Source organism: Monodelphis domestica, chromosome 8 (genome assembly GCF_027887165.1).
Source record: "Monodelphis domestica isolate mMonDom1 chromosome 8, mMonDom1.pri, whole genome shotgun sequence".
NCBI classification, from domain to species: domain Eukaryota; kingdom Metazoa; phylum Chordata; class Mammalia; order Didelphimorphia; family Didelphidae; genus Monodelphis; species Monodelphis domestica.
In genome coordinates, this window is record NC_077234.1 from 84375969 (window position 1) to 84392572 (window position 16604).

General features: G+C 33.7%; 1 protein-coding gene across 6 annotated transcripts in view; it reads right to left on the reverse strand.

Moving 5' to 3' along the window:
• The window catches only part of CREB1 (cAMP responsive element binding protein 1), a 100370-nt gene that overhangs the window by 17579 nt on the left and 66187 nt on the right, over positions 1–16604 (reverse strand). For 3 of the 6 annotated variants that reach the window (XR_008913938.1, XM_007501848.3, XM_056807187.1), the window contains exons 5-7: positions 13037–13179; positions 8046–8228; positions 5923–6073 (exon numbers count right to left, since the gene is read on the reverse strand). Coding sequence is in view for 5 of the 6 variants with exons in the window: in XM_007501848.3 (XP_007501910.1) it covers positions 5923–6073; positions 8046–8228; positions 13037–13179 (477 nt within the window). In the remaining variant the exon portion in view is untranslated. Of the gene's footprint in view, positions 1–5922; positions 6074–6911; positions 6975–8045; positions 8229–13036; positions 13180–13441; positions 13586–16604 lie in introns of those variants that run through there. The other 3 variants (XM_056807188.1, XM_016425118.2, XM_016425119.2) reach the window with 3 other exon arrangements.

A 16604-nucleotide genomic window follows, 5' to 3' on the forward strand; every position in this document is an offset into this window, starting at 1 on the left:
AATGTATTCGGAATGAACAAACACATTAAACCAAGAGAAGTCATTCTAAATAGCTAAATAAAGGATGCAATTTTCAAATGAGTGGCAAACTATGATTAACCCTTGGAAAGATTCCTTCAAATCCCTAATAAGAAAACATGCAAACCAATCTGACCCTGAAATTTCACCCTATGCCCAGCCAACTGACAAAAGAGGACAAAACACAGTAAGACTGTTGGGAGAGAGAGGTAGGACAAGTATCAATAGATTGTTGGAAAAGCCATGAAATGGCTCCACCATTCTGGAAAACAATTTGTAACTTTGCTAAAAAGGTGATCAGACTATTCATGTTCTTGGACTCAAGAGATTCCATTAATAGAGAAAAAAGAAAAGTTCCATATATCTGAAAATAGCACTTTCTGTGGGAGCAAAGAACTAGAAATAAAGTAGGCGCCCAATGATTGGGGGATGTGATGGACAGGCAAATTCTGCCATATGAACATAACAGACCTTGTAATTTGCTTTATTAATTTATTAATTACAATGTAATAGTGCTGTGAATACAAGGAAAAAAGATTTAAAGTTCTTGTCCCCAAGTAACTTCAGTTTTATTGAGGAAACAACATGTATATAAGAAAATACATGCAAAATATTTAAAAGGTAATTTGGTGGTTAAGGTAGCAAGATGCTGGAGAATATTTATGTAGGATGAAAGCAAACAGAACTAGACCCCAAGTCTTGGCAGGGAGAGGTAACATGTAACTTTCTTTGAGGTCTTAGGGATAAATGACCAAGGAGAATATCTTGAGATCTGACTGAATGTGGATAAGATTAGTTTTAAGGAATAGGGAGATAAGAGTCATAATCAAGGCAACATCAAGGAATGTGTCTTGGATATTAATTTCATCTGGGTGTCTTCCTTAACATTTCTGTGGTGATTGAAAGATCTATTTTAAATTTCTGAGAAATGCTGTCTGTTGTTCTCTTATTCCATAAGTACCATGAGTAGGTAGTAGGAAAGAAAGTATTAATCTATTAATATAGATTAATACATTCCAAGAACTGTTCTAGGAACTGTGGATACAAATATAAAGAATGAAACAATCTCTACTCAAAAGCATCTTAAATTTTAATGGAATTCTTAATAACTTGGAAGGTCTCTGACAGAGTGGTGTTGAACTCAGGGTATGGATTTAGCCATTTTTTTTGTTGTTTGGATAAGACCCAAGTGGGATCAGTTTTGTTTGAATATGCTTATTTGCTATAAGGATTTTGTTTTTTCTTCTCTTTTCTATTCAAAGCTGAGGGTGTGAAAAGAAGAGAAAAATTTTAGAAATTTTTGGATTTTTGGAAATTAAAAAAATCATAGGAAATCAATTACTGTTATGCTTTCACTTCAAAACTGGGACTACTCAGAGTAAACTCTCAATACCCAATCCACTGAGAAAATGAATAGGTATATGTTTTTTGCTAGCTGATATAGGAAAGTTGTTATTACGGGGTTGAATGGGAAAATGAAGAGCCCCTTTCACAAGGTCTCCCTAAAAACTTAATTACCTTTAAGCTGGACAATTTAATAGAAAGATCCTTCTTTTAGAAAAGGTCATGTTCCCCAGGGCAAGAAAGGGGCTTTAAAAGGAAAGAGTTATCAAAGTGATATAATATGAAGGAACTAGAACATGGCAGCTACTTTTGAATTAGTCCAGCAAGTCTAACTTGATATTTCTGAGGATTTAGAAGATAACAATGAGGATTGGTCTGGGGACAATCTCTCAGAAAGTAGACTATCTACTGCCCAAGTTTAGGGTATAACCAATCCCCCCTCCCTCCCTCCTTCCCTCCCTCCCTCAATCCATCTACATCTCTTTGTAGAACATATTAAAGGGGCTATTTTGCATAGGAATTGAGCTTTTTAGTTTTAAATGATACAAGATTAACAATATGTCATAATCTGTTTGGGCTTCAATATTTCTTCCTACAAATCAATCATTTAGGTCATGATAGACATAAGTTCAAATAATGCAAAATTCAATTTAGTGTGAATTATAAAATGATACCAGATAGCATATAATGTGAATCCAAATCAATCTGATGCATGTAAATTAGCTGACAGTCAGCATTAGTCCAGTGCCATGTGTGGATGTGATATGCTGCTATGTAACACATTACCAATAATTGTTCTAATTTTTAAAGAGCCTATTAAAAAATGGAAAAAAGAGAATACTTCACATACAAATACTGCCACCACAGAAAAATCATATTGAATCAAAAGAAAATTTTGATGTAATTAAATGACTAAATATTGTCATAGCAACTAATATGCAACAAGATCCTGGAATGTCTGAATCTACAGTATGGAATATTATTAAAAATGCAAATGAAATAATCATACTGTCCAGGAGGTTTTCTTCTCCATTTTAGGGAGAAGCCCCAGCCTCATTGCTCTGGGTCCTGGTCTTGACTCTCCAGACTTTTCTTCACCATGTGCTCCCCCAATTTTTTAATTTCTTCCTTTCCTATGCTCCCCTATCAGAATGCAAGTTCCTTAAGGAGAGGAAAGGTTCTCTTTCATGTTGTAACCCCAAACATAACACATACCTGGCATAAAGCAAGCATGTCAGAAATATTTGTTCACTCAACACAGAGAAGTGTAGGTGATTTCACACAGATTACCTTCACAGATTCATGCAGGAGATTTGATAGTGAGGAAAAAACCAACATGGCACTAGGAAACTGCCCTTGGGCAGAGACGACAACCAAAAGAACACCATGACTGACTTTGATTCATAAATACGTGGACTTTCAACAGCCCTGAGCTAATCAAGTCTATCGCCTTCTATAGTCACAAATAGTACCTGGGCAAGTAAGATATAGGTTAGAAAAAAACTGGGCCCCGGGGACATAGAAAATAAGGAAAGAACTCAAGTTCTAGAAAAAGAATGAGAATGGGGGTTGGAGGACAGGAAGCTAGTTTGTTAGGAAGAGAATAATCTTGGGTAAAAATAAAGTCATCCTCTCCAATCCCAATCTACATAGAACAGATAGGAAAGAAGACAGAAGTACTAATAAAATGAGAGGCCTAAAAGTCAGTGATTAGAAACCTGTGGTCTAGAATTCTGGTAACTAGAAAGGAGATAACAGGGATGAAAAGGCCCAAAGAAAAATGATTCGGGCAGGAGTTGTCCACAGACTTGCCAGGGAGGTCCCTTTGTTGCCAGTTCTATTGTCTGCTGAGTATTCTTTGTCAAGGTTGCAGGGCAGGTGGGGACAGCGCCAGCAACACTTACAAAAGGAATTAATAGAGATTTATTAAGTGTCTACTTACGTGCCAAGTCTAGGCATATCCTAGTTTATCAAAACAACCTCCAGAATGCAAATGGTAAGATTCAGCTTGGCTCAGGTTTTAACTATCATGTCTCTCACATTAACCTTGACTTCTATGGTGATCAGGGACCTTACCTTCCATGGCCTATCTTCTCCCTGTCCAACATCCAGAAACAAAGAAGGTAGGTAGTGGTCCTCTTTTCTTTGTATTTTTTCCAGGAAAGATTGGTAATTTTGTCAGATTTTAAGTCATGAGAATTGCCCCATAAATACCACCTTACTCAGGTCCCAAATTTTAATGTAGTGTGGTCCTCAATGAGAGAATGGGTTAGTTTGTTAAGTGGCTGGAGTATAACCCAGTTTAAATGACATTGCAATCTCTGTCTTGGTCAGAACCATATAGATGAATACATTAGGGAAAGAAATTCTTTCTTAGTTGTAATCAAAAGGGAAAAGAGCCAAAACTTCTTTATATTAGCTTGAAAATGGATGAAAATCTTGAAGGATGGACAAAGGACTTTTGAGATACAAATTTAATCACTGCTAGGCAGAAGAGATAGGAAGGAAGATAATCTCTTTCTAAGAAAAACCAAACATAATTTATAGCAACCAAAGACTGTAGAGGATGGGTAGTCACAGAAATGAGTCTGGATCCAGGAGATCCACATGCCTTATAACCACATATTTGCATTTCTTACCAAGCAGTAAGACATTGCAATGAAAAGTAACAGGGGCACACTATTATGGACAAGGTTGAAGATATTATGAGTATCGCCTAACAAAGCAATGAAGAACAATAAAGGAAAAATAAGCCCGTGGCCTGGAATGAGATTCATAAGCCATAGGGAATGGCTAAGGCGAGATTTGAACTCAGGACATCCCAACTCCAGGTCTGGCTTTCTATCTAATAAGCCACCTAGATGACCCCTTTCCTTTTATTTTAACAAGGCATTTGGTTCAGTAAAACAAAATGTAACCTTAAAAGTTCTTAATTTCATATACAATGATGATAGCTGTGTTTGTGGAGATAATTTGGATCAATAATCTGAACATAACAACATCAAGACATGTGCAAAATAGGAAGAAATATACAACTAAGGTATTTCTTGCAGTGTTTACAGAATTTAACTTTCATAGAGTTGAAAGAAAATATCCATAAGGTAAGAGTATCAAGTTATTTGCAGAGGACATACGCCAGAACCTGACAAAGTCTCTTCAATGAAATCCATTATAATACAAAAGACATCATTCTTCCACTGTGTATAGTTACACCAAAGTGGATGAAAATAGTATATGTATTGCCTGGAATAACGAATGTAGCTGCATAGGGAATTAGTTTATCAATATATTTACCTTGGACAGGCACTCTAGTTGCATAATATTGTTCAGTAATTATTTAATAACGTTCTTCATGAAATTATAGAGGTCTCCTATGTCCAGAATATAGAAGGAGGACACAGGGATAGATAAAAAACCAAAAGTTGTAAATTTTCAAAGATCTTAAACTCTTTGTTGCTAATAAAACTACATTTCTTTAATGCCCAAATTCTCCTTGTGTTGTAGGAGAAAGAACGTTTGACTGATTTGGAGTTAAAGGAGCTCAGTTCAAATGCCACTTTCAATATTTAAGAGTAGGCTCTTAACTCTGACCCTAAGGTTTATTCCTATGTAAAATACAGACACTAATACCTTTATTTTTTAACCTCAAAGCACTACAGGAGTTATTACTACTAATATATAGTTATGAATGATGAGATATTATAATCTCAGAAGAATTTAACTTAAAAGTCACACACAAGGTAATACAAAGATCTAAAACACGTATAAATAAAAATAGAATTTTGCACATTATCAAAGAGCTAATTACGAACAAAAATGGCATAAAAAAGATTATGCATGTCTGAGAAAGTGTCCAACTTGTAGTTCGGTCTTATGGTAAGAATGATAATCAAGACATGTTTGGACAGCTTGAATGGTCTGATACCCTCCCAAATATTAAAAGAACCAGAAGGGAACATTCATGATATTGGATGGCACTCCTTAGGAGCATTTATCTAAAAAAATGAACAAAAGCTACATGAAATAAGAAAACATGAGTCCAGGGGTTGTCATGTACATCTCATTATAAGTCTCATGATCATACGAATATGGATAAGACATTAAAAATATATAGGTCTATCATTATTGAAATTAGCATCACAAATGGTAAAATGATCATGGTATAGGAAATTGTATTTATATTCAGATCATAAAGTGTAATATTAGTACACTTTATCTGGCTCAGGCTATCAGGGAAAATAAAATATATAGACACACATATCACCCTAAACCCTTCCCATTTTAAAAAAGAAAATTAGTTAGTCCAGTGGGTTAGAGAATAGTGCTAATGAGATAAAATACTACTATCCCTCAAAGAGAGTTCTGATAAAAAAATGAAAATTCATTAAATCTAATAAATCCATGCTATTGGCCACAAATGAGGCAAGAACAAAGTATATGAATGGTTAAGATTACAAGGTTTCCAGAAAAACAAAATGGGTATAATCATTTGCAAAAGACAGCACATTTAAAAGTTTTAAATGATTTTTAACTTAATCTAAGTTAATGCATTATACATACCTATTCTTCATTAGACGAACTTCCCTTTTTCGTGCAGCCTCTTCTGCAGGTTGGGTGGGAAGTGCTGGGGATGATGCCATAACAACACCAGGTGCAATGGTACTGGTGGGTGCTGTTCGAATCTGGTATGTTTGTACATCTCCAGAGGCAGCTGAGAAGAAAAAAAAAAGGGGGATACAAGGTGTTAGATGTTGAGGCACTACAATATACAACTTTACACAATTGTTAAACTAGCAAAACTATAAACTTGGCAAAGGACAAAAATGGGATCAAAGGATTGGAGGATTCTGGTATTATTTGGGTCATCAGTGGAAACTAATTCCTGATTTAATGTATTCATGAATAAAGCCACTTGAATAGAAAGGTATTTAACACTGTTATGTATTATCATTTTTCTTTCACTGAAGAATAATTCTGTTCAGTTAACAGTCTCACCAACTTTAGATCTAAAAGTTTGAGTAGGAAATAGCTTGGATGATCTTCTGAGACAGTGAGTATGTTCCTCAATGCCTTCTTTTGATAAAACTGATTTCATATTTTATTATTTCAAGTAGATCTCTTGCCAGGATATAAAAATGACCAAGAATTTTCAAATGTAGCAACATAGCAACATTATGATCCACTGTCATAAATTTTGAAATGAAATAAAACTTACACTATCAAAAAGTATTGTTGCTTTGAAACAACTAAATTATTCACACAGACACATGTTTTAATTGGTAAATAAATTTAGGTTGTGTTTTACTAACCAAAATAATCAATGATTATGGAAAGAAACACAACCAATATTCTTTCCAAATAAATTTCTTCTAAACTTTGATCAATATCTATACTCCCAAGGAAAAGAAATTTAAGGAAATTTCAGAGAATTCTGAAGTTTTCATGAATTATTCTTATTTACTCCCAGACCTACCACCACCTTATCAGTACCAATTAAAATGTGTAGTTTGGGGGAGAAAAGTTAAGATTTATATACTAAGACATGTTACCATCTTCAAACTGACGTTCAGAATTCAAATTCACTGACATCCTGCTTTACATTTTTTGAGTACCTGCATGTAAAGTGAAAAGGTGTTTTATTCCCATTAATATGCAGTATATTGTTTTTCAAAAAGTTATTTTTTTAGTAACAGGATATGTTCTGTAAACTTCTTAGGCTCTTTAAATAAACTAAGAAAAGAGGTATTTGATTTTTTAAGGATTATTCAAAAGGAAAACATCCAAATTGAAAAGGCAAAATAGTCACTGTCCAACTTAAGGATAAAAGGATTATATCTATAATGGAACATTTTAAGGAAATAAGTGATAGGCCCACTGTCTACTATTCTAACTTATAAACTCTAGTTTTAGAATGAGAAATTAAAACTAAAAACTATTGTCAATTTTTATATTCTCAACGTGGCATGAATTACTTGAAAGACCCAGGTGGCTTCAATGAAAAATTATCAATTTTTCTTTGTAAGAATTCTAGAACCGAAATAGAAGGAAACAGGCTCTTTTCAAACTAAAAAGTTGATAGTGAATTTTCCTCTATGATGAAACTATATTTGTCCACAAAAGGAACAATGTTAAATATTATTATTAGAGAATAATGGAAACAAAATTCAAACAATTACCACAATCTTCACATGAACATATAAAATTTTCAACTTAAAAAAAAATTTAGGAAGCAAGTACTAAATATTATTTACAAAGAAGAGGTGGTAAAATCTTTTCAGGGAAAGGGAAATAAAATTTTAAGACAGAAAGGGACCTTAAAAATCATCTAGTTGGACTTAGCAGTGGGGTCCATAACAAGTCAGAGGAAAAATCATTTTATTCAGTGTACTTCCCATGACATTATAATCTTAGCTCTGAATATGCTTAAACAAAAAAGAAAGCAAGACCACCTTTTAAAGCCTGGAAATACTTGTGTTTGTGCCATGACATTGCAGTTCAATAGCAATGTTGAAACATTTTAGAAAGAATATAATAGTCTGTATAATGAATAAGATAGATGTTGAAGCTTTGAGTTTTTTTTTTTCCAACAGTGACTTACACTGTACTTACTTTTGCTGCTATAGTTTGTCAAGTTACAATCCTCTGGAACAATCATAACACGTTAAAAATTCTGAAACTCTTACCTTGCACAACAACTTGATTGCTAGGTACGAGAATCTGTTGCCCATCAGTGGTTTGTGCATACTGCAGGATGGTAGTGCTGGCCTGAGTGGCAGCTGCATTTGTCATAGTTAACGTTTGTAGGCCCTGTACTCCGTCCGTGCCATTATTAGCCAACTGTATTGCTCCTCCCTGGGTAATAGCAACTAAAACCCAAAGAATTTTACTGTTACAAATAAAAGTAACAGCCATAAAAGACTGTAAGATACATATATTTACAAGTAAACAAAAATATCAAACATGTATTGTTAATTAAAACCATCACAGCAAATGCCACAACAAAGAAAGGTTCTATTATTTCTGAATTATATGCTTAAAGAGTTCTCAGGTGTGAACCAATGCTAATTATTTTATTGATGCTGTAATTATTGTCACTTATCCGATAGAAAATAATGTAATCAAATATATTCCTCAAAAAAAAAAAAGCACCAAGATAACTATTCATATGCAATAAGTATAAAAGCTCTCTCAAAAACTTAGAAGGGATATATGGGTATGTCATTATTGTTATTGTTATTATTATTATTAAAACAGAGAGAATAATATTCATATTGGCTACCTAACTGGGATGCTTAAAGGGAAAAACTAAATGAAAAAAAAAAACTAAAAAAACATGAAAAAAAACCTACTGAAATGCCAAGTGCTATTATTGTGATCTCATTTTTAAACACTACTTGACAGAATTAAGAATTTAAATGACTCAGTGAGAAAGCCAAAATCATTTATGGGAAAAATTACTTTAGTAGCAATTCAAAACAATGCTTTGTGGGAAAAACCCAAAGAAATTCTTTAGAAATCAACACTGAAAAGTTCAAGTGGCTAAATGCTAACTAATAAATTGACAAGCACTGATTAAATACCTATGTGCCAGACATTGAAAGGCAAAAATAAAAGTCTCTCCCCTCATGGAGCTTATATTCCATTGGCGAAGATAACAGGTATAGGTAGTACAAATATATTGAGTGCATGCACAGAATAAAAAATAAATATGAAGGTAAGAATTTGGGAGGGAGAAACTAAACTACGAGTCTTAAATGACCCTCTGAATCCTTTATTTCTGCTCAATATAAGTATCTTATATGGTAGTTACTCTTCAAGAATTCCTTTGAAGGATAGAAGTCATGAAATGAAAATCAGACAAAATTACCTTTAAGATGAGATTAAAATTTAACCAAACCAGCAAGGATAATATATAAAGATTACTGATACTGGTTTGTTTCTTACAAGAGAAATATTTAGCTCTATTTATGTTCAAGCTTTAAGATGAACCTTTATATAAGTGATCTCAAAGTTTTTTGATCATTTGCCCCAGTAAAAAAAGTTTGAATATGCAACCCTAATATGTGTATTTATTTACATATAAACTACATAAGTAGTACTCTAAAAATAATTATGTATATTATAAAACTGACACAAAAATAGAAGAAACATTTTTAAGGGCTGGGGGGAGGGGGAGGGTTTGGGAGTGGAGGGAAGACAGGGAATTTAGCTGCTATTTCTACTTGTTTGTAGTTAATTTTTACCTTCCAGTAGTGGGATAGGAGGGAGTGAAGAAGTATTTGTATGACAGTGGGTAAAGTGGGTAGTAGAGTTATGCCAGACACAAGACTATGGCTGGCTATTGAAAGGTAAGTAAATATGCTCCATCTCTCCCTCAAGAATTGATCAGAGTTGTTTAATCAGTTTTCACTTCTGTGACTCTGAGCTCTAATGGGCAAGTATTTTGTTGCACAGTCTCAATGAGTACCCTCTATGCTAATATCCTTGCATCTTCTCTTTGAGGAACATAGTTGGAGCCTGTCCTAGATACTTTACTAATTACATGTCCATGGTTCCTAGTCATTTAACTTTTTTTAAAAGCCTGTTTCCAGTTACAAAATGAAGAGATTAGATCTCAACAACTTCTGAGGTCTTTTCTTAAAAACAAAATTAAAACCCCATACCTTTTGTCTTCTCATCAATTCTAAGACAGATAGGCAAGGGCTAAGCAACTGGGGCTAAATGACTTGATCAGGCTCACACAGCCAGGAAGTGTCTGGGGCCAAATTTGAATGCAGGTCCTCCCAAACTCCAGGTCTGGTACTCTATCCATCGTGTTACCTAGCTATTCCTGTGAGGTCTTCTCTAGCTCTAAATCTACAATTTTATGAAATCAATTAATAGTAATCATTTCAACATTATCATTTCTGGTAATATATCTGGTAAGGACAAATATCAATCTATGAATCTAATCACTAATCATTCTGATATTCCTATCAGAGACTCCTTTCTAGCCACCAAATGTTATCTCCCCCTAATGAAATGCATGCTCATTAAGGAAAGAGATTATTTTGATAGTAATTTATATCCCAAGCACTTAGCAGTATCTGGCACAGATGAAGCATAATTATTTATTTCTTTCATTCTTTCTTACTGTAATTCATGATAAGATGACCATTGGGGTATATGTCTCCTAATTTTCAGACCACTGCTCTAAAGTACTGGAAATACAGTGCTTATATTCAATAACCATGTCAGTTAAGTTCTTTTTACTTGAGGAAAAAAATCAAGGCAGTTAATTTTTAACTTACTGGATAACTTACTAGAGTTATAGTTCTGCTCATTTAACAGAGATAAAGAAAAAGATATCCAGAGAAAGAGTGGAAGAATATCTACATCAACTAAACTCTGAAATTTTAGGCATATGCCAGTGGGCATCAGAATCTTCATCTGTAAAATAAGGGAACTGGCCTCAATAATGTTTAACACCCCCCCTCCCCCCTTTATATCTGTGAAATATTTCTGTAAAATTATTAGGTCAAAGGAACTTTTAAATCTCAGTTGGTTAGCATAGGGATAAAAACCACTGTCTTCTCATACTGACTAGCATAAGCAGAATTTACCAGCAGTTTTCTAGAGTGCTGTTTTGTAATCAGAGGGACTTGGTTACAAATCCTGCCTCTGACACATAATACTTATAGAACTTCTGAGGTCCTAATTTCCCTACTTGTAACATGAAGAGCTTGAATTGAGTCCTAGAAGGACAGAACTTGAGCTAGGAGATCTCAGGCCTATCCTCACTTCCACACTGACAAGCTGTGTGTTGTTTAATAAGCTCTACCTGCCTACAATCTCTTTCTTCTTCAGTTTTCACTTGCTTCCTGAAGTTATACTGACTTAACCTTTGCAGAGTTTTTGTAAGCATCAAACAGAATAAGGGATATGACTCTCCTTTCCAAAGTATCAAGGTCTAGAAAGACAGAAGGTAAAATGGATTCTCTATATTCTTCTTTCCTGGCCAGTCTTCTACTAGTTCGTTATTCCCTTCTTGACAGGTGTTTCTCCTCACCTTAAAAAAGAACATGTACAAATTCCCTAGCACTTAGCTGTGTGATTATTTAACTTTCCCTTATCTCTGCCCTGTAATCAACTAATCTTCACTTAGAAAACTTACGATTTAAATACCAAAGCAGTTATGATATAGATTATAATGGCTGTATGAGGCTTTTACTATGATTTTATACCTGTAAGACTATTTTGAAAATAGGACAGTATTTTATTTTTAAAATATTCTGTTCATTTCCATTATCCCTAAATCTCTTCCTTTCTAACCTAAAATATTTAGGTAATAGACAAATGAAAATATTAGTTTCTTTTCAAATTTAATTTATTTTAAAGCCTTGTTACTTTTATCTTGTGAAAATTTTCAATTAGGAAAGGCAAAACAATTTCTTAAAGCAATAAGCAAGATTGATAAGGCCTGGTTGGGGAAGGGGAGCATGACAATGTTTCTTTGATAATATTTTTTATATTAGAGCTACAAGAAAGCAAATAGTAGTGGGGCTGAAAAAGTGACCTCAAGCCTGAGGAGCTGTGAACTTCTATTCAATGTTGAGGCACAAACTGTATTTCAAATAACTGACCTATATCGCTCAGGGGGTTATGAAACACATTTGAAAAACAGTACATTTTTCACTTATAAATTCTCTAAAGCTGAACCAGGGAGTTAAATGATGGGCAGCATCAAATTTTATACAAAAAGTACAGGATTTGAAGGGGTCTAAGTGAGATACTTGGACAATAGAACATGTCCATTGTAAAAAGGAATCTCTGTGAATTTTTCAAGAGGAATTTTATCTTTGAGAAGCAAAAAGCAGGCCATCTTATTTTCAATATCGTTCTATGTTTGGATCCATTATATTGTCAAAGGGAACTCTATCAATTACTATTCTTATAGTAGGGATAGATTTGAGTATGGCAAGCCACTACAACCCACTATAAAAATTTAGAGATGGATTCCTTTCCAAAAGTATAAACAAGAGGTAAATTCTTTGGGGAAGGAATTTATATTTAGAGAAAAAGGGGGAAGAATTAATTTTTGTATTAAAAATATCTAATAGTTTCTTTGATTTGACAAATTCTTTATACAATTGGAGTGGAAAATTAGAAGTTTTGTTCATCTTTGTATCTCTAGTATTTAGCACATAGCAGTAGGTGCTTGAATTTTGCTGAATGGAATCTCAATTACTAAATAAATTTAAGGAGAGATTAAAAAAAGAAAACCACACATGATTCCATTTTAGTTAAATTCTACACCTTTAAAAATTGTTGCTGGTCAGTCATGTTTAACTCTTCATGACCTCATTTGGGGTTTTCTTGGCAGTCATTTTCTTCTCTAGTTCATTTTACAGATGATGAAAGTAAGGCAAATAGGATTAAGCGACTTGACTAGTCATATAGCTATTAAGCATCTAAGGCCTGCTTTGAAGTGAGGTCCTCCTGACTCCAGGCATGATGCTCTACTTATTCTACCACCCCAGCTTGCCCTCCAAAAACAGTCCCTTATACATAAAGACAAAAGAAAGGGAAGTATAAACAGGTATCCTGGAAAATTACATTGCATAATTTTATAAATTCAAAAAATAATTTGTCATTCCTCTCTTGGCTCTTTTAAATATAAATGTTCATTACTTACTGTATTGTCCACTACTAGTCTGGTAGATTGGAGTTGGCACCGTCACAGTTGTAATGGCGGGTGCTGATGTCTCCTCTTCAGACTTTTCTTCTTCAATTCTTGGAACTCCAGGTGCATCTGAGGATAAGTCATTCAAAATTTTCCTAGAAAAATAGTATGCCATACAAATCAACATAAAAGTAAAAGAAAATGCTCTCAACAAATGTAAGGAATTAAAAAGAAAGCTCAGAGAATAATAAAAAAGTTACTAGTGTTTATAACTGACTACAAATGAAGGAATTTGGAGATTTACTAAATATATTTAAAAAAACAACAACTGTTGGAGTTAATACATCATCTAATCCTAGAAAAGAAAGTTTTCAAAATAGTTTTGTGTCAAGAAAGTAACTACTATGAGGAAACAACCTGATATAGTAGAAAGTGTCCTGGTTTTGAAGTTAGACGGCTTGGGTTCCAATGTTGGTTCTGTCATTTACTGCCTGCGTTGTATTGAACAAGTAATTTGATTGCTTGAGGCCTCAGTCCCCTTCTAGTTCTAAGTCTATAATCCTATTGGAAGCAAAGGACGTCATTTATATAGACTAACATGAATTAGATAGCAAAAGCTTATTATTTGAAATGAAGTAACTGCTGATATTTTAAAAGCTACTATGCTGGGGTAGCAAGGTGGCTCAGTGGATAGAAAGGCAGAAAGGCAGACCTAGAGATGGAAGGTTCTGGGTTCAAATCTGATTTCAGACATTTCCTAGCTGTGTGAACCTGGACAAGTTACTTAATCCTCATTGCCTAGCCCTTACCATTCTTCTGCCATGGAACCAATATACAGAATTGATTCATAGATAGAAAGGAAGGGCTAAAAAAAAAAAGAACTACAAGCGAGGAAACTCCCTTTATGGATATAGACTGGCACCTCCTTAGCAATTTACCATTGCCTGATGCATTAAGAGTTTTAAAGGCTTGCCTTGGAGACCCTGAGCTAGGGTCTTCCTGAGCCCCAAGAACACCTCTCTAAGTTACTTTCTAGTTTCACAACAATATCAGTCACACATTATAATCATATCCCATTGTAATGTCATGAAATCCCATTAGGATAGCTGATTTAAAAAAAAAAAAAGACTAAGTAATGGGTGGTTATTACTAATCCAGCCAAGTGTTTGAGTTCCAGGTAGATTATCTTTTGATTAGCATGTTTTATTTGGCTATATTCTCATCAATCTTTTGCATGGTCACCTCACATGCCTGAAATGTATTCCTTACTTACCTCTACATCAGAGCCTCTCTTTTCTTTAAAACTCAGCTTAAGCAGCACCATCTTCTGCATGAAGGCTTTCCCGATCCACCCAACTATAAGGCTCTTTTCTCCAATATTACTTTATATTTAACTGTTTTGTGTATTTATACTTGTGCTGTTTTTCTATGTGTACTTTTGCCTCTTCCCTTAGATTAGAAGCTCTTTGCAAAGAGAGATTATTTTATTCTTTATACTTGAATCCCTAGAGCTTAGAATAGTATCTAGCAAGTAGTAAGAACTTAACATGTTTGTTGATTAATTGATAGCTTCATCTAACTTGTTTGTGTGGAAGCAAGGACTTGCCTTGCTTTTTATTATTAGAAAAATATTTATTTTTAAAATTAGAAATAAGAGCAAATGTTAGTTTTTCTTAACAGGCTTTAAAAAAATTGATCCCTTAAGAATAGCTTACTATTGTCTTAGATGATAGCTCTCCTTCCCCATATATACATGAAAATATATAAGAAAAAAGTTTATGTATATAAACTTTTTTTCTTTACTCAAAATAAATTCAATTGGCAAGATAATTTAATATTTCATAGCAATTTTAATCAAACCCCTTTTGGTTACATTTATATCTGTTAACAATGGCAAATTAGATAGTTAATTCTATTTTTTAGAAAAAGAAATACTGTTGAAAAATGGTCAAAGAACTATAATCAATGCAGTGACTAATCACATTTCTAAAAGACTGATGATGAATCATGCTTTCCACTTCTTGGCAGAGATAATGGACTAGAGCTACAGAATGAGATGTTTCAGACACAGACAATAAATGGATTTGTTTTACTTGATTGGATTTTTTTTTTTTACAAGGGAGGTAGGGACATGCTACTTAGTAGAAATGTTTAACAACTGACTCAAAAAAAATTTACAAAGGACACATTTTTAAATTTAAGCTTCATTATAGACATTTCTCTATCACGTTAGGTCTAGACAATCATCAAATCAAGCCCTGATGTATAGAATTTGTTGATTTATGAGGTTTAAATGGTCACATTAAAAAAATGTACAATTAAGCTCTGAGATGACACAAATTAGTTCTGGTACATTACTGAAAGGAAGGATCACTTTCTTTTATTGTTGAGTAAGTGGATACCAATAAAACAATGAAAGAAAGAAAAAAACATAAATCATTTAAAAATACATAAAAGAGGGGAAGGTAGTTAGCACAGTGGATAGAGTTAGGCCTGGAGGTTGGAGGTCCTGGGTTCAAATTTGGCTTCAGATACTTCCTAACTCTGGGATCCTGGGCAAGTCACTTAACCCCAACTGCCTAGCCCTTATTCATCTTTTACCTTAGATAGAAAGTAAGAATTTTTAAAAAAAGTACATAAAAGAGAGTTAAAAAGTAGAAATAGGCAAATAAACTACATTAAGTGATTCACATTTCCAAATGCATTTCTTTTTTGTTCTTCATATTAGGAATTATTCATAGTTGTGGATGTTTTCCAAGTTCAAAATTATAAAAAATGAAAATGTAAAACTTGATTAAAATAAATTTAATGAAAATATGATAGAGGTCTACTTTGTGCTAACTTGGAATTAATTGCTGTTAAGGAATAAAAATAAAAGACATTATGCACAATCCTTAATCTGTAGGAGTTAAAATTCTTGTTGAAAAGAGAAGACAAACACATAAAGATGTGCAAGATTTCATTACTGAGAGATAAATGGTCAGGGCATTGCAGATAAGATTAGTATTATGGACCAAAAAAACAGAAATGGGGTGAGTTTATGGAGTGGTAAGGAAGATAGTCTAGCAACAAGATTCATCCTGAAGAATAGGGAGACTATTTATTTTTTACAAGATTTGTTTTTCTTTTTTTCATTGATAGGTGAAGGTGAGAAGGGACCCTAGTGACAGTGATGCCAAAGAAAAACAAAAATAAATGAACAATAAGAACAACAATACTAAGTATATTTTCATCAAATGGAGAATGGAGGAATAAATTATGGTACATGAACTTAATGGAATAAAAAGGATGGTTTCAGAGACCTGGAAAGACTGCTATGAACTGAAGCGGCACGAAATGAGTATTAGGAGAACAATTAATACAGTAATAATGTTGCAAATAAAAACAACTTTGAAAGACTTAAGAACCCTTACCAATGCAATGATCAACTACAATCACAGCAAGACCAGAGAACAATACTACCTACTTTCTGGCAGACAGGTGATGGGTAAAAGTTGTAGACACCATACTTTTTTGAATACAGCTAATGGTAGGAGTCTGTTTTGCTTGGAGTTTGTTTTACTGTCTCTAAAAAAAGTGG